Source organism: Ammospiza nelsoni, chromosome 5 (genome assembly GCF_027579445.1).
Source record: "Ammospiza nelsoni isolate bAmmNel1 chromosome 5, bAmmNel1.pri, whole genome shotgun sequence".
Lineage (NCBI taxonomy): Eukaryota > Metazoa > Chordata > Aves > Passeriformes > Passerellidae > Ammospiza > Ammospiza nelsoni.
Genome location: NC_080637.1, coordinates 6,541,334 through 6,565,914, shown reverse-complemented (window position 1 = coordinate 6,565,914; position 24,581 = coordinate 6,541,334). Strand labels below are relative to the sequence as shown.

Genomic DNA, 24,581 nt, shown 5'->3' with positions numbered 1-24,581 from the left:
AGCATCTGCTGGATTAAAATTCATCAGGCCAAATATAAAGCAAGAGATAATTAAATATATGTACAAAATGATAGTACTCTATGATATTGCTGGGTGTTTATACAGATAACAAGACTAAGCAGAGTTACAGATAATGATTAAACATCTTTTGAATGCATTTTAAAGGTCACATTCAGGGCTTATGCCAGGCTTTGAAGTGCAAGAAATCAAAAAGGGCCAGCAATAAGGTGTGATAGGGAGGGATCACACCCTGCCCAACTGCTTCTGGTGAAGGACACTGCCAGCAACAAGGGAAGAGGAGAGACAATGCAGTGGTAATGAAATTAATGTATCAATAGCAACAAAAATCATTAGGAAAATACATGCATGGTCAGATCCTCACCTTCCCCCCATCTCACCTGCTCATGCATCCACACATCACTTTCTTCCTACTACAGCTACAAGCAAAACTTCATACTTTATCACCTCTTTAAACCACTTTAATCTGTGTTTAAAGGGGGAAATTCAGGAGGATGGCACCAGTGAGAAAATTTTTCTTGCCACAGACCACAGCTACTGCTCCTCTGAAAACCCCAACTGCTGCCTCCACTGCTACAGTCAGAACGTGTCACCACGATCCAGGGGGCACATGCTGGCCTCCTGCACAGGAATGACAGCTCTGCCCATGCCTTCTGTTGGTTTTTATCACCCTGGATAGGATAAGCATGGGTCTCGTCAAGAAGCACTTGACAACTCAGGGTATCTTATCAACAGGCAGAGCTCAGCATGGAGAAAGGGCTGGTAGGAAAACAAGAGCAGGAATTAGGAATAAACCCCCAGACTCTCCATTTCTCCATGTTGCCCTACAAGCTGGGGAGGGATGGCTCTCTTCTAGTCACCCTGGATTCACAAACAAGGGTTTGGGTAGCACAAAACTTGAGCCTTCCCTGCAGTGGGTTTGATTCTGCACATTTCACCCACTCCATCTGCCAACACAGCACTATTGTGGCTTCCAGCCAAACTCTGCTCTCCCTTACACCAGTGTAAAAATTAAAAGAATAAACTCCATTAAAGTCAATAGGCTGCAGTGAGATCAGATGCCTGTGATTCAGAAATGAGCCAGTTATGCCTGTGTGACCCAGAGTGGAATTGTCTGTCCTGCAGCAGGGAATCTGGCGGTGCACAGCTCCCAGTGCTCCTCAGTGTTTCCCAGCCAACTCTAAATTCAACGTACCCATTATTATCTCCTTGGTCATTTCAACCCAATCAGAAAAGCAGCCACACTTCAGCCCAGGGAACAGCTGAGACCCCAATGTGTGCCCCGAAAACTGAGCAGAGACTTTTATGATCATTAACTCCCTTCCAATCAAATGGGAGATTAAAATTCCTTGGGACCCATGCAGGCCTGGAACTTTAAAAGTGTAAGGGCAAACCTTCTTAGATGGTATTTCTGCACTGCTGACAAAAAGGACTTTCCACCAGGATTTACAGATGGTTATATTAATTTGAATTATTCCCTCAACATAAAACTCCTGTGCTGGCATTTTCGTCTGCACACCACAAAAATAGGAAAAGATTACAAAGACAAATTGTATTCTTAATATGTGGTTTCCAAAACACACTAAATCCCTAAAACTGAGCTCAAATTACATAGGCAAGGATGAGGTTTTCAGATAAACACAGCCACATGCTCTAAGCAACACCAGGAAAGAAAATACAATGATGTCATGGTCCCAGCTCTGGCTCCTACATTCCCTCTTGCCTCCTCCTCCACCCCTGCCCTGAATTAGCCCACCCTCCAGTTATCCTGGTAGGAAACTATGGGCAGCCCTTAGTCATGAGAGAAGTCCTTTTTCCACTGTGAACTTTTGAGCTTTTATCTTTAGCTCTCACAAGCCTCAGGTTCGCCCTCAGGCACATTCTCTTCCTCAGGGAGGTTTTGGGATAGCCCTGGGAGGTCCCAAATGCTGCAGATCCCTGGCAGGGAAGGGATTTGCCATTACACAGAGAAGGGAAGGATTAACCCTCATTCTGTGCAAGTTTGGGAGATGGTTGTGCAAAGCCTGGGTGTGCTGAGTGAAGGAATCATCAGAAGTCCTTCATCCTTCTTTGTAAGTTGGATTGGGCTTGGAGCAACCTTATTTAGTGGGAAGTGTCCCTGCCCATCGCAGTGTGGTAGGCTGGATGGTTTTTAAGGTCCTTTCCAACCCAAACCATTCTGTGACTCTGTGTTAGCTGAGGGTGGCACAAAGGGCAGAGGACAGAGACCCACCAGACTGTGCTCACACATGCAATGGGAGATGGAGCAGCCATGCAGGAAAAGCTGCTCTTTCCCAACTCCTCAGGACAGGAGAGCATCCCTGGAACACATCTGTATCTCTTTGCTGCAGGAAAATTCTGCAGTCACCCCATGGCACGAGAGGACAGAGGAGGACACCTCTCAGCACTTGGATGAACGTGTCTCTCAGCCTCAAACCCACCTATAAACCATAAGGGAGAGGGTATGACATGAAAAAACAAATCTTTGAACACCCAGGGCAGTGCATGAGCTGAAGACATGGGCAAAGGCCAGACTCTGACTCCTGCAGTTACGTGGTCAAGAGAAACCCTGGCCAAATTCACTGATCACTGCTTCAGTTTTAGGTTATTTCCCTCCCGAGGTTCCCCACAGAGATCTTCCTTTCTGTCTGGAAATTCTGTCTCAGTGCAAGCAGAGAGAGCTGGCAATTTGTGCAAGAATTTTGGGACATACAAAACCCCAGAAGTCCTGGTCAGAGTGAACTCCATGCTGTGGCTCTACATTCATCCATTAAAAAAAAAACAAAACACAACATTGTACAATTTCATCCAGCACATGAAACCCCAGCTTCAGACAAGTGTAGTAAATCCATCATATCCCAGGTGCAGTGGATATTCTTGACACAGGAGACAGCTTGTGCACACATGTTCCACACTGAAATAGCAATGCTTTAACTTGTTATATTTGGTGTGCTCAGGAGACAACAGAGGAGCTCTGAGCTGTAGTCTTTTCTCTTCACTTACTAGGTTGTAAAATTAATTTTTATTTTCATCATTGTTTCCCCTTTTGCAGAACATGTCATTCTAGGATCATTAAAAATATGGGGACAGTCTATGTCACAGCTTCTTAATTCATGCCAAATAGACTGGATTTTTTTGAATAAAGGTTTTATAGTGAAAACCATGTCAATCCACCTAATTTTCTTCTTTCCAGCCTTCTACTGAAACAACCAAAAAAGAAAAATGCAAAGACAATTTACCTTTTTTTTTATTCTCCAAAGCAATCAATTTAATCTGCTTTAAAGAAAAGATTAATTAAACTGAGCCTAGAGCCAGATCCAGATGAACCAGATCTGACTTCTCAGCAAAGGCACCAGAGCAAAGTTGTCCCGGGGTCAGGCACTACAGCTGTTCCCAGCACCGTGGCCAGTGCACAAAGCCCTCACTCCAAGAAGATAATTCAGATAATTCAATCCCCACAGCAGCTCACTACGGCTGTGAGGGGAAGAAATACAAAGTATGGCACGAGGCAAGCACTGAGGGATGCTGAAAATCCCTCAGTTAGTGTTTTTATAAGGACTGACACACGGGAGGTACCCCTTGATCCCGTTCTCCTCCCATATCGCTCATGGCAACTTCAGGAGATTCGGGAGCAGGCTGGATCTGCAGCCTCCAATCCCATCACCTCTGCAAGAACAGTTTGTGTCTTCAAGTCTGTCTCATTAAATGTTACAGAAGCTTGAGCAGATTCTCTCCACCAACTGTGTCTTCTTTGAACTTTGCCATTGCAAATTCCCCAGGATACCCACTCTGACACTTGTGTGGTGCAAGCTCCCCAGAGTCAAAACAAATTCTCCTGCTCAGATGGGGGAGCAGAAGGTATGGAAAGTGCTCACCAGTTACTGCTGAATCTGGGAAATGACTACATTTTCTGTTTCAGCTGCTTCTGCTTAAAGACAGACACATCTGAGCTGTCCCTACTCCCCAGCCCCACTTTGCAGGAATTAAACCTCTGCCCTGTGTGTGGCAACTTTGGGACATGGAGAGAAGGAGCCTTGGATCCACAACCTCTGCTACAGGGCTCAAATGCTGTGTAATGGCAGAACTTCTCCTCTGCTCTTTCAGAATTATTACTTTTTCTTGTTCCAAGAGCAGGCTGAGCAGTAAAGTGAGGAGTTTTCACTCAGCTGGGGCACGGTGCATCTCCGCGGTGTTTCACAGAAAGACAGATCTCCACGCCAGCTGGACACCAGCCAGCCCTGAACTGGAAACCATCTACTGACACATCAGACCTTGCACAGCCCTGGAAATGAGGATGCTGATCAGTGCTTCTCATCCCTCTGTAATCCAAGAACGGTCAAGATTCTTTCTATCAATTTTTAAAATTATTTTCTTTTTTCTCTTCTTCGTCTTTTCCCTTTTCCGTCTTTCTGCCCCCCTTTTAAGTTTTTTTTAATTATTATTATTACTTTGTTGTCACCTTTTTTCAGGTCAAAAAACCATTTTATGCATTGATTTTCCTTTAAAACCACCTACAAAGCATTTAAAACTCAGCCCATCCAGCTATGACTCATACTTGCCCTGCTCTCCTACCCCCCTCCAATTTTATTTGGCTAGAGGTGGGGGATTTGAGGTTTTCTTTTCCAATTCTTGTGTGTTCTCACCCTCTGGCCCCCAACCCCACACAGCACAACACTGGTGCAGTGAGGCTTTAGGCAGAAAAGGACAACAAAATTTCAGTGTAACACAACTTCAAAGCCAACAGGGCACACCAGGTGGCCAAAGCCATTGCTCCTGTGCTTGACCATCGCTGCTCTCACTGCACAGGCAGGAAGATTTTGCCAGCTGGAGGAAGGTTCAGAAAAAACAGGGCTGAGGCATGCCCAGCTATGGAGCTGGAGTTTCCATTTCCCACCCACCTACAGTGCCACCAGCAACCCACATTTCTCTAAAGAACCACCCATCCAAAGTCGTGCAGGGCCAGCTGAGTCTGTGATCTTGCTGACTTTACCATCTGAAGGCAGAAAACAGGCTGCTCTATCACCCACTTACACAGAAACATTAAAAATTCCTGGGTTTCTTGTAATGACCCAGAAGTAATTCCAAGCAGAGTGGCTGCACTGACGTGGAACTGCAAGATTTAAACCACCTTTCAGTGTAAATACCAGCTGAGATAAAGAGTGGGCAAGTGCTTTAAAAGCTTAGTATCCATACAAAAAAAGGAAAAATCTCACAAGTGCAAAGAGTAATGATGACAGCTCTTTTCAAGCAAAGGTAGCCCATGTTAAATTACTCTAGATGCTGCTTTTGTAGAACCAGTGGATCACACATGTTCCAGGTTACAAACCCAATATTAAATCTCACAACGGAACCCATAGTACAAGAGGGGATGCTTTAATACCTTTTTGCAAAAGCTCCTTTTTAAACTACCAATATTAAAAGAATGTCTTATTTGTGCCAAAATGGGAGAGAAACCAGTGCCACCTCCACCTCAGAGGGCTGATAAAGGTCGTCTTAAGCTTCCCAAGATGATTTAAAATCTAACAAATGAAGCCACAAGTGGAGAGAATAAAATTAAACCCAAGCAAAATAATTTTGCCTTTTGACTATATTATTTAACAGAAGATCTTACATGCAGTAAAGGGACTGGACCCAACCAAGAAAGAAGAAGCTGCTCTACCCAACCCATCCCTGGGAGCCCATTCTGCATAAGTAAGAGTGTCACAACAAATGACTGTGAATTCCTAAATTTAGGCAAATGCACCCAACCCCTGTGGGGCAGTGAATCCCACCCAGCCTCCAAAGGAACCAGCAATTCCTGGGAAACAGCAATACTTCTCACAACCTCTGCAGATCCTGCAATGCACAAGGTGAAGGGATAATGAGTCCTTTCTTTTGTTCCCTCAAGACTTTGAAAGATGGCCAAGTTTTATACTGTCCACATAAAGTACAGCCTCAGAGGAGAACAAACCCCAAATACATGCAAGAAATTGGTTTTGTTCAAGACCCAGATTATTGTCTTGGGTTATTCCTCCTGCTGCAGTCCTCTTCCCAGAAAAAATAAAGCTATCCAAAATAAAAAACAAGTCAATTCCTTTGCCTGTGATGGAGAAAGTTACTTTTCTGAGCACTCAGAGCTTATTTTAAAGGTTTGCTTGAATAAATAGGAACCTATTAATATAGAGTTTTCTTACTGCACTTTAAAGGGCATTTCATGAAGGCTGGTGTTCCCCTATTGCAGTTTTCATGGAATGGAGAAAAATATTTATGGTGCACCAACAGTGTGCTGAGCTAAATAGCTTTTTCCCTCTCACCCTGCCAAGATTCTCCTGTGAGGGTGTTTTTACAAAGCGGCTTAGCAGAGCCCTGGCTGGTGCTGGTTGTGGTGGTGCTGGGTGGGTGCAGGACACAAAACAGCTATTTCTGCCCAGCTTGGGCTGTCCCACCCAGGTGGGGACTCCCATGGCACTGGTGTCCCAGCAGGGCTGAGGTCACAGGTCCCACCCCACCCAGCTGCAGTGCTCAGAGAGGTCTCCCTCTCAAAACAAATTGCTTTTTTTGGCTGCTGCAATGAGCTCTGGGTGGGATTAGCAACCCTGGTCCTTTGCACGTATGAAAAGGATTTTGTATTTCTACATACATTATGTAGAAATGCACAGAAATGCAGAGGACAGTCACTCAGGAGAACCTCTCTTGGTCACCTTTCAGCTGTCCATACGTAGTAAAAAAGACATTAAGGGCTTAATATTTTTGTTCCTGCTGAAATCCCTTTGACTTCACACCTCTAATAAGACTTTAGAGTGAACGCATGGCACTATGAATGAGCAAAGTAATCACACACTAAACAGGGTGAAGTTTTAATAAATGTTATAGTGAACTGTGAATTTCCCTAAGTCACTAAGGAAAATTCACTTTGGGAAAATCTCTACACATGTGAAGGGCAATCATGGCAAGCTTTGTTAGTACAAGTGTCTTGCAAGAAGTATAAAGCAGTGCTAATAAAATCTGAATGGAAATATCCAGATATTGGGATCCTAGTTCATGAAGATGCCAATGGCTTTCTAACACATTTTTTGAGAACCCACATGGTCTCTTAGGTACAGCTGCTCTCTTACCCACAGCCCAGCTAAGCATCCTTTTTCCTTAGGGCTTAGAGCAGCCACAGGGTAAACAGTGAGACCTACAGCTATTCACCTTCCCTGCAAATTTATGGGACATTTGATGGGACATCCATCATCTAGCCTGGTTCATCAAAGTGGAAAAAGACAGAGTGTTTTACCTTCCAACTATATAACTTTGCATAATAAAACTGTTTAGACTTGGAGATTTTTCTGATGAATGCCAAATGCTCTACAGCAGCAGCCTTCACCAGCAGATCTAAATCACACAGCTTAAATGAAAGCCTGCTTGCCAATTTATGCATGAACTTTACTTTTTTCCAGAATCGGAGAAAAAAACCTGAATGCACTGTGCCTACAAAAAGGCTTTTTAAAACAGTACTGCTACAGTGACTGGAAATACAATTCTATTCCCCTTGCATCTCACAGGTACAATTTTTTCCCCAAGACATGGCAATGAAGACATTCCTACAATTGCTTTCATTGGTTTTTTGAAGGTGTTTCAAAAAGCTTTATCACTTCAGTAGCCACTCACTGTGCTGGCTTTAGTTCCTGAACTGATTTCCAAGCAGCACAAACACTGTGAGACATTAAAAAATATAATTAGCAGATAACACATGGCTGATGCTGCAGATGTGTCTTCAAGGCAAGACCATGTTGTCTTATCATTGGAGGTCTCTTCAGGGCAGCACAAATCCTCATCCTGCAAATCCCATTGTTGGCAGTGTGATGCTAAAAGAGCTGCAATTCTCTGCCTCCCATTTATAACACAGACTGCACAGGAGGGGGAAACTGCCCCACAGCTTCACAGTTTCCTACAGGTGTCTCCCTAATGTCTGTCCAATGATGAACCTACACTACAAAACCCATCACTGGCTGGTGCTGAGTGCTCAGAGACATTTCTGGAAGGTCTTTCTGCCCTTTCTGCCCTTTTATTTCTCTGGAAGAGAAATACCATTCTCTTCCATTCTCTTCTGCCTTGCTGGGCTTCCCTGCACACTGAAAGACAGGAACAGTTTCAGAAAACAAAATGCACTTCAATTGTGTTTACTTTCTTGTCCCATTTCTAGTGTTTTTGAGGTGGAGCCGTCCACCTGTTTTTGAAGTGGCATTTCTAGAAAAGGGATCAGATCACAAATCATCATCTGCCAAACACAGGCATTGCAGCTGAGTTCCCAACATAGTTGGACACAAGAGGGGAGATTCTTACCACATTACCATGACAAAAACAACACCTTGCACAGTACATTCTGAACATCTCACATAGCAAGCTTTAATGAGTTAGATCTCAAAGTGAGTTACAAAGTAGGTCAGGAACTGTTTGACAGATGGGGAAACCAGGACAGTGAGTGAGGTGCTGCAACTTCTCCAAGGTCACAAAAAAAGGCCAGTGCCACAGCCAGAAACAAAACCCAAGCCTCCTAAATTGTTATCTAGTGCTCTTCAACCCCATACATGTCTCCACCATTAGCCCACATCATCCCCAAAGCTCATGACTGTACAAGGTCTGACTCCTCAGTGGGTACAGCATGGGAGCAGCAGTCCTGCAGATATCAGCAGTGGGAGACCAGCAGCAGCAGGGTCAAAGAAAGTGACTGGCAAAGTCAAAGGAGAACCTGTACTTTTGCCATTACTTTCATGTGAGCTCCAACACACATGCACAGCCAGGAAGGCTCTCTGTAATTTAGTTTTCACCCAATGAAGCAAAGCCTACTCCAGCTCAAGGACAATCCAGCCCTGCTGGGACACAAGTATTTCAGGCTGGTGACCCACTTCTACTGAAACACTGAGCACACCCCTCTCCCTGCCCTCAATGCTGTTTGGAGAACTCTCATTTCTCTGCATGACCCTGCTTCTCCCTGCCACCACTGCATGTGTGAGGTCTGGAGAGGTAAAGAGGTTATAAGCATCTCAAAACTGGATGAATGCTGTCTCATTGACATCAAAGGGCAACTCTCACTACTTTTATTGGGAACAGAGTCAGGGCACCACAGATAAATCCTGACCTATATAATTTTTGATGCTTGCCTGCACTTGTCGTGAGCAGAGACAGGGAATGCCAGGAAATGGAATTTCTGCTGCATTTCACAGTTCAGACATAGACACAGCAACTGCAATAAAATCCACCATAAATACTGATTTTGCCCAGGAAGGACAGGGTGGAATATGGAGAGCTAAATCCAACAGGACAGAGGGATACTCAAAAATAAGAATTTTGTTCTGGACTTTCAGGAGACAGCACATATTTTCCTATTTACACCTTCAGCAGAATTCTCATCTAGTGCATATCCAATATTGCTTCTGCCACCAAAATCCTCACATCAGAACATATCTAGCTATGTTAAAGGCTTACAAGAAGACCATCAGCTTTACAAACACAGCAAGTAACATGTTAACATCACCTGTTTTGACTATTTGTTAGACAGTTTTGTGTAAAGGCTTCAGGAATATCTAGAAGTGTATTCAACATCTCTCCATTATCAATGGAGAGACAAATATAAAGCCAAAGACTCTTTTTCTCCCAGTCTGCAACTTTTGATATATTTGCAGACACACCAACAATACATTAGGAGAGCTCAACATGGACAGTGGGCCCAATTTTTGCCTGAAATATGATTTCTGTAATAAACTGTATTAATCTAGACATGAAATTATGTAGGTAATAGGCTGTCCAGTGTTCAAACTCGGCTTTCATTTATTTCAGAAAAAAAAAAAAAGTGGACATAATACCTTGCTGACACTCTGTAATTTGTCCCTATAGACCATGATGCACACAAGTATCCAACAGAGCCACAGCAGAAACAGATGCCAGCAGATGGTATTATCCTGAACAAAATCAATTAAGGACATTTACAATATGTCAAAAGTGCAGCTAAAAAAACAAAGTGTAGACCTGTACATCTGTTTCTTAATGAAGCCATGAGTATTTGACACTTAGCCAACAAACCACAATCTAAACACTACAAGCAACACCAATGATAGATAAGGAAATACCAGGCATACTCAGATTCTTCAACAGTCACCACAAAATACAAGATGTTGAGCAGAAACTGAATAACCAGATACTACTGGAAGTCCATATGTCATTCATTAATGTAGCTAAAATATAAGCATACGAGTTTTCAGTTTCACAGATTTTGTAAGGACATGATTTGCTCAAAATTTATAGAAACAGGAGTCACATGGTAATAATAAGTTAAGAAATACCATTCTCTTCCATAATACAATCCTCTGGTGTATTTAAAAGGCTTCTTGGAACGCTGTCACCTTGGCTGAAATAAAAAGAAAAGCACTCACAATTCCCTCAAAGTTGTTATGACATCTCTGTTGAGAACGTGGTGACAGTACAAGAGGCAGGATGAGATACACATATGTCAATGGCATCTTGTAGATTATATAAAACACAAATGGACTGAAGGAATTCAGCAGTTATTTGTGCAGGGAACAAAAATCTCTGAGCTCCCCATGAAGAGGACAAGAGGTGGAAACATTTCATAGAGGGGAAAAAATTGTTTCTTCTGCACCACAGCTTCGTTCAAAGTATTGAGGACACATTTAGGGAAGAAAAGGGTAAGACTAGTAGGGGTAAGAGCAGCTGAACAAGAAAAGGGTAAGACCAGCTGCTGAACATGGCACTGTGACCACTGTAGCAGCTGTTATCAGCGTTTGCTGCAGATTCCCACCACTACAAACAGGGATGGGACCATCCCAGTCACACTCTGCTGCAACACGAAGAAAACTCTTAAAAGAGGTGATGGCATCAACTCCAGGTACAATGGTTGTTATTTAGCTCCTAGGGAACTCATACCAAGTTTCTCCTAAGTTAGCTGCCAAATGTACAAAATATTCAGAAACATATACACTGAATGGGATGGGTTTCTTTAAGGATCCTGGGAAAATACAGCCTCAGCAGTGAAAAGCATACTTACACTGTACATCAGAGAAATGCATCATTCATTTTTACTGGGGCCCAGGTGACAGTCTCATTAGACCAGAGATGGATTAAAGACAAATGGTCTGGTGAATAATGTCACTATGGGCCATGTAGCACTTCATCCAAGCAGCACCACTGAGAACAGGTGACTGGGTGAGGATTGTAAGGATAAAAAACACAAGGCTCTAGAATGGCATTCTTGGAGGAGACAAAAAAAAAAGTGCTGCATATTTACATTTAATCTGATTCATACATTGATTTTTGTCATGTTACATGTCAAACTACTAAACAAACTGAATAATTGCTTAAGCAGCACTGATAGAGACGTGACAGATTATTCAAGCATTGTGATTCTTTGTTCTCATATATCTCATTAAGAAATGATGATTGGTTCCATTTACAGCTCTTAAGTTGAATTCAGTAACCCCTGACACATGAACTCAACCTGGCATCTACTAATTTTTTTATTGTTCTCAAGCAGAAATTGCTCCTGCCAAAGTCTCTCTTGCAAACCATTTCAGTGTAGCGGCTGATGATTTTTTAACGATGCAACACAGAAGGGGAAAAAAAAAAACAAACCTCCAACTGACTTCTCCACTGATTTATAGCATCCATGGAATGAAAACAAATAAAACTTCTTGTATTCTGTACTTCTCCCCTTCCCCCACCTCCTTTCTAGACAACTATTTTAAACCAGTATTATTTCATTAAATAAGCTCACAGCACATCCCTGCAAACAGCTGAGCTGGCAGAAGATGGGAACTGTCCTGTGGGATGTGTTCAGCCCCTTCCTCTTCTGTTGTGGGGTTGCAAACTGTTCCTTCACAGCCTTGTAACTTTATAATGCTGTTTGAAAGCTCAGAGTAAGGAGCAGACAATGCTGCTATTCCAGCCTGCTGCTGAGTATCAGGGATTCTCTTGACTCACACAGGAAAACCTCCAAGCTGTGGAAATCAAAGGCAGAATTTTACAGCAACATTGAGACGCTACAAATTATTGAAGAGAAAATAAGAGAGAACCAGTTGTGCTTTTGTGTGCCACCCTCTGACTTCAGGGAGATCTACAGTGACCACAAAGCCAACACACAAGGAGACATATGAGTACACATTTTACAGGCACTCTCCAAAGCCAAAACTGCAGGTTTTAGACAAGGGATGGAAAGCAGGGATTTGCTGCAGCAGAGGTAATGTGGAGATGGAGGACAGGAGGAGAGAGAAGGACCATTGTGCTTTTAACTTCTCATTAGTCTGGGTTCATCCCCATTAGCTAATTGAGCACAGGGGCACTGCACAGTTTCTGCCTTCCCCTAAATGTAACCCAAATATGAAGAGAAATTCAAACTACAGAATAAATTAACAATATTCACAATGCTCTTAAACAGCTTTTGCCAAATGGCACAATTCATTGTCTATGCATTCATTAATGAAGCCAAACAACGTGCTGTGTGGCAAAAAAAAATGCTATTTATGGCCATATATCTCTATAATAAAAAATAATATATAGTATTATATAGAGTATATAATACTATATACACTATATATATAGTATATACTATATATATACACTATAATATATATACTATAGTATATATATAGTATAGTATAAATAAATACATAGTAAAAATACTATATATAGTATATACTATATATACACTATAATATATATATACTATAGAATATATATAGCATAGTGTAGTATAGATAAATATATAGTAAAAAATACTATATAAATAGTATTTTTAATATGTGGGTATACATAAATTTATACACATTATATATATATATCTGTATCTACTTATATGTATATAGAGGGCTCCTCCATCTTCCTCACAACCACATGGCAGAGCAAGACAAAGATGTCACAACACCCCACAACCTCCAGGGCAAACACTGGCACTGAAGCTGCCACTCATTTTAGTGGTCATTGAATATGATGGAAGTGCACTGGTGCAGTACAAGCTGTCCTGTCCAAAAGACCCAAGTTTATGAATTTTTCCAGCTCATGAACAAGGAGGGGGATTTAAACTCTCTAGAGCCAATTAAGCTGCAGCTGAATCCCACTGCTCTGCTTTGCCCCTTTGCTCTCCTTTCATCTTTCCCCTCACCTGCAGAACCAATCTGTTCTCAGCTTCAGTGCCTGTTGTGTTCCCTTCCAGCAGTGGCAAAAGGGAGCAAATTTGCTTTCCAGGCACAAATCATCTCAGCTCTTACTCAGGAATCCTTTAATCACTTTCATTGCTTTCCATTAAAAATACAAGATTCATCAGAGACACTCGTTCAGTGGACTTGCCTACAAAGCTCTCCAAGATTTTTTTTCTTTCAGGGTCTCTCAATGGCATAAAATTTATGTCTATGACATAAATCACATGGCTGTGGACAGGAAAATTAGCCAGTAAAATTACTCCAGACACACCTTAGCATGCCCAAGACCAGAGGTCTCCCTGCAGTACCTCTATACCCTGTGTCTATGTGATTTTGAGAACCGTTTTTTCATCTCATTTCTTGGTACATCTCCCCTGACACCTAAATATACAGCCTCCTCCTTCCTAAAAGGCATCAGTCAAACCTGTGACAGGGGACATCTCCCTTCCTTCTGAATTATTCCTCCTCTGCTCCAGTGCCCGGGTCACTGGGCCAAAAGGAGCCACACTGTTTTTCTGCTCCATTAATGTTTTTATCTAAGCATTCTTCTCATAGTGCTTCAAGCAGCTTGGCTAACAAGCTGTGTGTTGTTTGCCCCCCGGTTCTCTCCCTAGAAGAGATAAGAGGGTTTGTGTTGCTTCGTGGTGCTTTTTTTACATTTGAGAGCATTTTATTTTGGGAGGGAGAGCTTGTTTGCTTTGCAGTATTCAGGTTGCTATGTAATTATGCTAGAGAAGGTGTCTCAAAACACTATAGCTTACACCCAGAGAAGGAGGTGGTGTTTTTGTGATGCTCATCGTCAGCCCATGGAAAAGCTTAACAGTGTCAGATTTTCCCCTCAAAAAAAAAAAAAAAAAAAAAAAAAAAAAGAACAAATTAATTACACCCCTACGGCAAGAAATCCCATTAAAGCAGAGGTGTAAGGCTGATGCTGATCCCAGAGCTTTAGATGGTCCTTAAGATAGCTCAGGCTGCAGCTACAAAATGTCCCAAAGTGAAAGACAAAGCCTTTGGATTTGTACAGGCGCTCTCCAAGAAAACAGCGTGGAGAGCACAAATGGAGTTTAACGAGCTCACAGCGTCCTGTGCCACTGGCAGCACACACCAAGCACTGTGCTGTGCCTGAAATCCCCAAAACACCACAGGCTTCATGGCTGAGCTGCTTACCCTGAGAGGCAGGAGAGGACAAGAGTGAGCAGAGGGAGGAAATCTCCAAGCCAATTCAGAGTAACAGTGAAGGATCACCCAGGGATGCTCCAGCAACCTCTCTCGGCTATGGCTGAATTTGATTAGCAGGCTGTGCCTTCCCCAGAGGAGTTTTCCATGTGGCTGCAAAGCCTCTAAGTGCTCTCCTCTCCCTTCAGCTCTCTTTTGTGTTGTTTGGGTTTTCTGTGTAATTTTGGGGGTTTTTTTTCCACAGTTTTTCATCCAATAGATTCCATCATTTCTGCCCTTGCCCATCACAGTGGGGCAGGAGGGTCACAGCTGGTGAGTTTGTATGGAAAACATGCCTGGTTGTAGCTGGGTCCTTTGAATTATTTAAGCTGGGCTGGGAGGCTGGGATCCTGCTGGGAGCAATCCTACATCACCCCAAGAGCTGCCTGGACTGCTCCAGCTCTTCACAGCTCTGGGCAGCGCTGGATTCCTCTGAGCAGCTGAAACAACACAGCAATAAAGCACCCACGCTGTTACCAACAGCCCAGAGACAGTGCTCTGCATCTCCAAACCCAAGCTAGTAAAGATGATTTATGTGTGACGACCCTGGGTGAATCACACACAAATACACAGATTTTGAGGACCTTGGTGCTGACACAGTGCCCACTACTAAAAGGAAGCAGGAGAGTCCCCTGCATAAGGCTGGAGTTAAGATTCAGATGTAATTCCCAACTTTTGGGTGTTCAGGCTTGAAAGAACATATCTTCAAATCCTCAAGTTAAATTAGCGGGAGCATTAAGAGCAAGAAAATGAGAAGAATCCTGCAGAAATAAGTGCAAAGGAAAGGACCCAGCTGGAAGATGCCACAATTCTTTATCCTGTTGCTGCTGCTGGTCATTTGCATCATTACAAGCACCTCCTTTTTATTCCTCCTGGAGACTCTAAGAAGACAGAAACTGTTTGGTTTCTCTCCAATTTGAGATATTAGAAAACCAAAACAAAAATTAAAATAAAAATAAATAAATCCTCAATATAACTAAGCCAGCATGTTTTCTCTTTATTTGATTCTTCTCATTTCACTCTTGAAAAATTTATTTTAAGAGCTTATCTTATGCAGTCCAGTTGTCTAAAACTGTTGATATTTTAACTGTGACCCATGATATTGCTCAGGAAAAGATCAGGCATAATCAGTGAGCTATTATTACAGAGGATCCCCAGCACTGTGCTCAGCCGTTCTACACACAGATCAGATGCAAACAGAGCTTCCCAGTAGCTTTTTCTTAGCACACCCAGTGTTAAAAAAAAAAGAAGAAGAAAAAAGGCTTTTTAACTCAGCCAAAAAATTCTGCTTGAGAGCATTATTTTGATTTAACCTTATACAATCTGTTTGGTGAGTAATTCTGGCATAAAACTCAATATGCAGCTTTCAACATGGAAACATCAGTGAAAGGGCCTTCAAAAGTTTATTAACAATCTGTTATTTATAGCTTTCTTTTTCAAAAGTGATTGGCACAACATTCGTAGGAAAATTATAGGAACCGCCAAGTCAGATAATAAAAAAACATATTGGTGTTAAGATTTGATGGAAAGGTTTTAAGGAACACTATGATTGCTAGAAATGAGACATATTCTGATTGCTAAGCCAGTTATTTGTCACTCAACAACAGCCCAATCACACACATATGTTTGCAAATTATTGTTATTGTTGTTAATTATTATTTACAGAGAAGCACTGAAATGCAAGGTGGTTTGAATTCCAATGAAAATGACAGATCGCTGCCCCAAGGAATTTTTTATCCCTCCTTTCACTCATTACCTGTTTACTAACAGCACCCACTTAGTTCCAACTTGTTTTCCTGCTATCTAAAATGACTAGAAAATTAGGTCCTATTAAGTAATCATGAATATAAACTGTGAGTCACTGGTTAAGTGAATACCATTACTGGCAATAAATTCAAAATCCTATTATAAATGCCTGTTATTGTCAAGCAGACCAAAACAATACCACTTTATTCAATATTAATTGTATCCTTGGATGCTTGAAAGGATTAAGCAACCCCAACCAATATTCTGCACGTAGTCAGGAGAACTGGGTGTGAAGGACAACAAAAATAATTGAGGTCAGTAACCAAGGTGGAGAGAAAAAGAGGCAAAAAGGAAGGAAGACATACATGGAGCGATCTTTCTTTCAGCTCCTGTGTGAAAGCAGATGGAGGGTGAAGGAAGCAGACAGGCTGCTCCAGATGGCAGGAGAAGAAGGCTCTCACACCCACTGTGTTGTGGCTGTGATGGGAACAAGAGACTTTTGGTTAAAGGACTCCTGTAGGGCTCCAAAGAGTTGGGTTCAGCTCTGTCCACCACCTCTCCACCCTCTGGGTTTTGCTTGTTGGGAGCTTCTGGGGTGCCAGCTACCAAAAACACACCAGTGTTTTTGTGCATGTTTTGCCCTACACAAAGAGAAGTCATGGAATAGATATTTGTTACATTGAAGTCCTGAGGACTGAGATGAAGTGTTGGCCAAGGCAAGGATCACATTTTCCTAAGCAAAAAATAGCAGGAGAAAACCCAAACTGTCTATTCCAACCCAACCCTGATATCTTCTGGTCCCCTGGCTGGTCAAGCACCCTCCTTGGCTGCACAGGCATGCAGGTGAGCTCAGACAGGGCTAAGGCACACTTGAAAGAGAATATCCACAGAAAAATAGACAAGGCAGGGGAAAAAATGAGGCAAGGCATCAAAACTAGCAGACAAACAGGCTGACAAAGGAGGCATGAGCACATATGTGAGATGACAATACAGCAACTGTGTGTGTCTGCAGAGTTATGCGTTCACCTGAAAGCTTTTGATTATTGAGCATTTTGAAACCTTAATTTCACATGATGAAAGAAAATTGGCCTTTAGGCTACACTGTTGCCCCAAACAAGCACTTTTCAAAATGCACCTGTGAACCAGAGCTGGAGAGCTGTCAAAAATTCCTTCCCACCAATGGCTGCCAAGTTTTTTTCCCAATCCTCACCATCAGCCTTTAAATCCATAGGCCATCTTACTTTCCTTTCTTTCCCATTTCAATTCCAGCTGAACCCTCAGAGGTGTTATTTTCTGTAACTGTTCAAGGAAGACCAACAATTTACATCAAAAGATACCAACTCATTATTTTTAAGCCTTCAAGAACAAACTGGATAGAAACCTATGCCAGGAGATAGCAAACAGGATTACTTGGTTTAAAACAAAATGCATCACCTTAAAGGAGTCCTAACAGTATTTTTCTGCTTTCACTAAATACACAAACTAAAACATCTGAGTTGTTTCACACCACTAAGTTAAACATTAATATTTAGACCTCAGCTTTCACTCCTCCCACAGATTTGAGAGAGGTGCTTATAAGCACCTCTTAGAAAGAATTATCCCTGACCCCACATGGGTTTGACAGCGAGATTCCCAGAGTTATGGATTGTAGGGTCAGAAATGACCAAGAACTCTCTTCCTCTGTAAACATGGACAAGAGGCACTTTCCTGCTGCTTGTAGCCTGAGAGCTTTCAGAGCTCCCAGGAAACCAGCCCAGAGGAGATGAGATCCACTTGCCTTCATGGTTTGCTCCAGTGGTTCATGAGCTTTGCTCCTGAAAACCTGCACCTCAACTTCAGCCTACTGCATTTGCTCCCCTGAAGATTTTTTTTTAGGTGAAATATTTCTTTAATTTAAACAAACAAGGGAAAATACTGAACTGAGGAAAATATGAAACAATCTGACAGAGCCACTGAGGTGTCATAAAAGAGAGGCAGCAATTGCTGGTAATGTCAGCAGAAGTTCGAAAATCAGACAAACCCTCAATCATCACAGGGGCCATCGAGCCAAGGCAAACACAAATATCAACCTCTTTCTTCATGTCTTGAGAGCTTCCAAAATCACAAGGGAAGAACTGAGTAACTTGCACGGTGCCTCAAGTGAAATGATCTGTTGTGTGAGTCCAGCTGATGGAAAGGCAGGACCTTTGGCAAGAGGCAGCAGATCTTGAGGCCTCCGGTATCTCCCAGGCCCTCCTCTCCAGAGAGGGGTCCCTGCCAGGACCTGTCCTTGCCACCAGCCCCTTCTCACGGCTGGGAGCCCAAGGCACAGCCCCCATGAGAGTCTGAGCACCCAAACCAGGCAGGAGCAGAAGCAGCTCAGGAGAGGCAGGGCGAGGCTGCAGGGAGGGGAGGGGAGTGTGAGAGGACAGACAGACACACAGCAGACAGCACGTACAGACACACAGCAGACAGCACGTACGGGTTCCTGACGGGTTCCTGTGCTTGTGTGCACGTGGGTGTGAGAGAGAAGAAAAGAGATCTGAGAGGAGGATGAGGAGTGACTTCATCCCACAGCATGAACCAGCACGTACTGGTGCGTGGAAGAGCCACGGAGGGTGCCAGGAGCCCTTCAGATGGCGTAAGAGCATGGAAGTGACACAGAAGAACCAAAAATTACCACAGAGACCCAGAGAAGAGAGAAAAACAGAACCACCCATATGTTTTCTCTATACTGTATTTTAGCAAAGTGCTGGAAACTTATTTGAAGCGTATTTGTCTTCCCACCCAGCTCTTACTCTGTTATGGCCATATCCATGCAGCTCCCTCTGTTATCCTTACTGAGCTTTAAGAATCCACCACACTAGTTTTAAGGACAGCACTGGTATTTTTATAATTACTAAATCTGAGCCTTTCTAAATATTAGAATTCTGATGTCAATTAGGTCTAATTACAGGTATCTTAGAAATATGGGTTGATCTAATTAGGCAGATCAAGTGATGGAACCTTCCTCTTTGACTGCTGAGTGGCATGGTATTTCTTATTATTTCTCAGATGTCAAAATCTAAGGTTTAAAATGCCTTAGACATAATATCTTTTAAATGTGGAGGGGGAAAAGTGATATTTCTGTGATCACTCATCAGACTCCTGCTATTGTGAAACCTCACGTCTCTCAAGGGCTGGGGCAGAAATCCCCCTCTCCAGGCAGGCCCTCAATTCTCCTCTCAATTTGTCTTCCAGGAGGAACTGAGTAAAGCTACAATAGGTGAATTTGTGTAAATTTAAAGAGACAAGAGTCAGATCCTCTTCTTTCCTCAAGTACATCTGTATTGACTTAGAAGGGATTCTAAATTACATTAGTTGAGGATCTTGCTCATTGCTATGATTTTATTTTATCTTTCACTTATTTTCCTAATTTTTTCCTCACTGCTTTTTCATGATTTGTAATTTCATGTCAATGGCTTAGCAGCAAAGAGGTCCAGTTCCAAAAGGGGCACTCAATGAACCTGTGCACATGGAGTGTGGTGCACTGTCCCTCATAGACTGGGAATGGATCAGGACCATCATACATATTGTAATATAATGACATATAAACTATACCAATAATCATGTATTATAAAATACACTAGTATTGACTAATATTACCAAAATCTTTTGTTGACACTCTTCTTTTGTTGCACCTGAGAGATGGCAGCCCGAAAAGAAGATTGCACATGCTTTAAAATCTACATAAATACAGAACAGGGTAGATACAGGTTTGGGTACATCTGAGCCAACCACTCATTGCTGGAACTTCTTTAGAAAAATATTATTGTCCAACAGCAGAGAGGAAACAACATAGACCCAGCCACCAAAGGAAACAATTCTTGGGGTGGAAAAGAGCTGCTTTCTACATCTGGGCATGACATCCAGCTCAATTTCAGCATCAGTGTGGCTGGACATGATTTACAGGGATGTGTAAATAATTTATTCCAGCTCTGGAAGGGAGAGCCGGCTACTCATTATAGTTTCCTTGAAGCCCAAATGATGTAATGATTAACTGACTTAGGATCTTTTTAATAATTCCAGCAAATTTCAATTCTCCCGTGTTAAAGATCTGTTGAAGAGCTTTTATCCAGATGAAAGGCTCTTTTCTGAGAGCAAACCATTATTAAGGTGTACACACAGATTTCACATTCACAAATCAATGCACTTGAAACAAAATATGCTTTTAAAGTTTCTTTTTCACTTTCTTCCCTGATTTAGGGAATTAGTACTTTTCTTTCTCTAGCCAATTTTATCACAGGCAGTTAAGACAGCTGCATGAAAAAGGGCTGTTTTTCTGTTTAAAGTGCTTTTAGCACTTTGGCATCCTGAAATGGAATGGCAGAGAAATGCAAAATACAGTTACTACAATCCAGTACATTTCATTTGACATGCCAAGTTTTTCACTCTATGCTGGAGAAAAATCTATTAGCCAGTGAGATCAAGTGTTGGCTGTCCAACACAGTTCAGCTTTACAGTGCAGGAGGGACCAAAGCAGATTTTAACCCTGCTCCTAAATAATGCCATAGGAAAATGTTTTGGTGCAAATACTTTAAAGCTATTTATAATTATATAGTTTAATTCCTATTTAAATACTTTATTATCAATAATTGAGAATGTTTCCCATCATTTAGGCTCCTGGACCCTGTCTATCTGCTGCTCAAATCAGTGAACCTGCTTCCACTGCCTTCAGTGGAAATGGAACAGGCACTTTAATGATTTGCACAGCAATGGCCTAAATTTTTGGGAAGCTTCACATCCTGGTAAGTCACACCAGACCTGGTAGGAACTGCAGGTGCTGCACTAGTGGGTGGCCAAGGACAGAACCAAAACTCAGATTCAAATCTTCTAATTATCAGCCTGCCCTTGGAACCCAAGGAATGCACAACCAGAAGGTAACCCACGTGCAGGCTGCCAAACACACAGATATTCATCATTAAATACAGCTATGGCTGGAAAAGTAAACAGCTCTATTTTCTCTATGTTGGCCCAGGTTTGTAATCCAATTATTTTAATTTTCTAAAACTTTCTAGATTGACTGTTCAGTCAAGTTTGAAAACTTCACAGCTTCCACTCCCATCAGAAAGGACTTACTCACCAAACTGTGAGGCTCAGTTAATAGTTTGAGGCACTAATTTGCTATATTTAATGAATTTAATTTGCAACAGCCATGCTAACATGCATAACTATTAACTCTGACCAGCTTTACCTTCCTTGGGACCTACACCAGCTCCCATTAACTACAGAGGGATCTGGATCAAGGCCACAGCATTAATTCCTCCTGAACCCCTTCAGCAGCACAAATTAACCCTTGCAGGTGGCTTCAACACCACAACCACAGAGATCTCAGAGGGACGTACAGTGGGAATCCCAGTGAATTGTCCTGCTGCTCCAACAAACCTCAGAGCACTCAAACTTTCCTCCCCAGCACCCCTTGGCTCAGGAAGGGCTCTGCACACCTGAGGTGGCAAAGCAGGGCTCGTCTCTCCCAGCACGGAATTCTCACAGCAAAAACTCAGCGAGGGTGACAAGGATACATCACAACACTTGGCTCTTACGCTGCTTTTTTGCTTCTTCAGAGACCTGGACAGACATTTATGGGATTTCCTAAGTGGGTGTTTTCCGGAGGGCTCTGCTATCCATGTTAAACCTCCAGCCTGTTTATAGGAAACCAGCGAGCCCACGAACCAGAAATTCTCTGCTTATAGGGAGCCTTCCCTTAGCAGCAGAAACAAACTCAAATATCAATAATTAAAACTAAAAAAAAAAAAAATTAAAACTCAAATATTACAGTCAAAACTTGTTCAGCTGTGTTTTGGAAGCAGCACGGAGCGTAGGAAAAGCACTGCTCGGGATTATCAGCGCTTGGTTTCGAGACACGCTGGAAGTTTCAATTAGAGCAGCTACGAGGAGCCCTGGCAATACAACCCAACTCTAATTTCAATATATACACACACACAGCCCGTGTGCCGGCTCCTCCAGCACTCCCGGCTCCCTACCTCTGTAATACCCTGAGTGAGAAAATGACTTTAAACAAAAATAAAACTCTTTGCTCAGCCAAAAAGGCTCCAGCCTGTACCCCGCTTCCTTGCACCATCTGTGCGTGTTTTTTCTCAGCCTTCAAAAAAAAAACCCAAAAAACAAACCAACTCTAATGTTTTACTAATCTTTATGCCCCGCCACTATAAATAAAACAAATAAAGCCCAACAACAGTTAAGCATCGTAGCTAAAACACATCCAATCCACTCCGATTATTTCTGCTCGTCTGTCCACGAATAGCTGCAGCCATCGGCTTTAGGGGAAGCGTGCGAGTCAGACCGCATTTATTTACAGTTGCACTATCAAGCAAAAACCTCCCCCTGTCTCCTCTTTCTATGAATATTTTCAAACACTTGGGGTGTTTTATCGCTTTTTGGGGGACACGGCGGGGAGGGCGAGGGGTGATGCTAGCCCAGCTCCTGCCCCACAATTAATTCTGTTTTCCTGCGTGTTCCCAGGTCGCTGGGACGGACGCGCGGGTCGCGGGTGCGCAAACCCCGCGCAGAGACCCGCACCCATCCGCGCAGGGACCGCGCATCCCCGCGGGAAGGGACAGCGCCCGCCCCCGGCCCCGCAGCCCGAGCCCGCCACCTACGTCCCCAGCGTCTCCTTGAACTCGAAGATCTTCTTGATGTCCTCCGCCTGCTTCTTCCAGGAGCCGCCGCCGTCCCCGTTCTCGCGGGCCATGGCCGCGCCGCGCAGCCCCGCGGATGCCGCGCCGCCGGCTCCGAGCCCTCGGGCGGCTTTTGCTTTCTTTTCTGCCGCGGCGGCAGCGGCCGCTGCTGTTTCTTCTTCTTCTTCTTCTTTTTCCTCCTCCTCCGCCTCCTTCTTCTCCCCTTCCTCCTCCTCCTCCTCCTCACACTTCCTGCCCGCCGCCGCTTTTATTTCCTCCGCGCTCCGGCGGGCTCCGCGAGTGTCACTTTTCCTGGGCTATTTCCTCCCAAGTTTCTCTTCCCCCCCTTTCCCTCCCTTCCCTCCCCTCCTCCGCGCTCCCCCCGCGGAGCCGCTGCCGGGGCTGCCCCGTCCCTCCGTCCCCCTGCGCGCACCCGCGTCCGGGGTCACTTTGCTCCCTGACTGACCCGCCCCGCCGAAAACTCCCTCTTATTTTTGTTTGTTTGTTTGTTTTTCTTTTCTTTCTTTCTTTCTTTTTCTCTTTCTTTTTTTTTTTTTTTTTTCTCTTTTGGAGGGAGGTCAGTGTTTCTCTTCCCCCACCCCCGTGCGGGGCCCCATGGGATGCTCAGCCTGCCGGGCGCGGTGCGGTGCGGAGCGGCTGTGCGTGGTTGTTATGGCAATGGGAGGAGGAGGAGGAGGAGGAAGAGGAGAAAGCGGAGGAGGAAGAAGGAGGAGGCAGCCCCGCCGCTGCTCTGCTGCCTGGCGCTGCCCCTCCTGACTGAATGAAGATAATTCGCATTGCACCAAAACCACGCACGTCAAACGGGAGGGGAGGGAAAGCAGCGAGAGGGAAAAAAAAAAAAAATAAAAAAGGAAAGCCAGGAAGGAAAAAAAAAAAAAAGGGAAATTAAAAAGGCACAGCACAAGCGGGCGCGCTGCCTGGACGGGCTCGGATGCGCGGGGGCGGCCGTGCCCACCTGCCCCGCACACGCACACACAGCCCTGGGATGTGAAACCCATCCCTCAGCAGGGACCACCCTCACCCAGCACTGCCCCGAAGCCAGGGGCGCCCCAAGAGGGGTCGGCAGCCCGGGGTGGGGATGGGGATGGGGATGGGGAGATGGGGATGGGCCGGGCCGGGCTCCGGCCCTGGCCCCGCTCCCGCCCCGCCGGCACCGCCGCCCCAGCCCCGCACGGCTCCGGCCCCTCGCTGTCACACACCGGGATGGGATTATCGCTAGAAGCGGCTTTTTCCCAGCCACACTGAGACCTCTAGCGTCCTCACATCGGGCACGGGCTGAGCTCTGATGCGGGCTGACAGGCAGGATTCGTCAGGCATCAGAGGAAATGATAGTCTGCACTAACTGAGAGATGTGTATAGTTAAGGTTTTTGGACTTCAGTTTTGGAATATGTGAGGCACTAAAAAAGTGTAATTCTTTTGGGACACCCAAGTTAGGTGACCAAATCAGAGGCTTTGCTGGTGGCAATACAGGCACTCTGGTGCTTCAGGGGCAGCTCCAAACCTGACCAGCTCCAAACCTCATCATCAAATCATGACCTGAAAATAAATCCAAATACAAGGAGCTAAATAACATTTACTTTAAAACAAATGTGTATGCACTGTATGCACTTTACTGTTTAACATGTATTGTGTCTTTCAACAGATTCCTTCAATTTTTTTCCTGCAAGATGATTTTCCAGATTTCTCATAATTTATGGGCAGAAATTGCACCGTGTTAGCTATGAGGCTTGCCCTGGGTGTGGGCTAAGCTGT

General features: G+C 43.8%; 1 protein-coding gene across 3 annotated transcripts in view; it reads right to left on the bottom strand.

The window, feature by feature from the left end:
- Positions 1-23,135, bottom strand: part of CAMK1D (calcium/calmodulin dependent protein kinase ID) — a 223,111-nt gene extending 199,976 nt beyond the window's left edge. For all 3 annotated transcript variants that reach the window (XM_059471485.1, XM_059471486.1, XM_059471487.1), the window contains exon 1: positions 22,790-23,135. In XM_059471485.1, the coding sequence (XP_059327468.1) occupies positions 22,790-22,881 (92 nt within the window). In that variant the 5' untranslated portion in view covers positions 22,882-23,135. The remainder of the gene's footprint in view (positions 1-22,789) is intronic.
- Between the last annotated feature and the right edge of the window lie 1,446 nt (positions 23,136-24,581).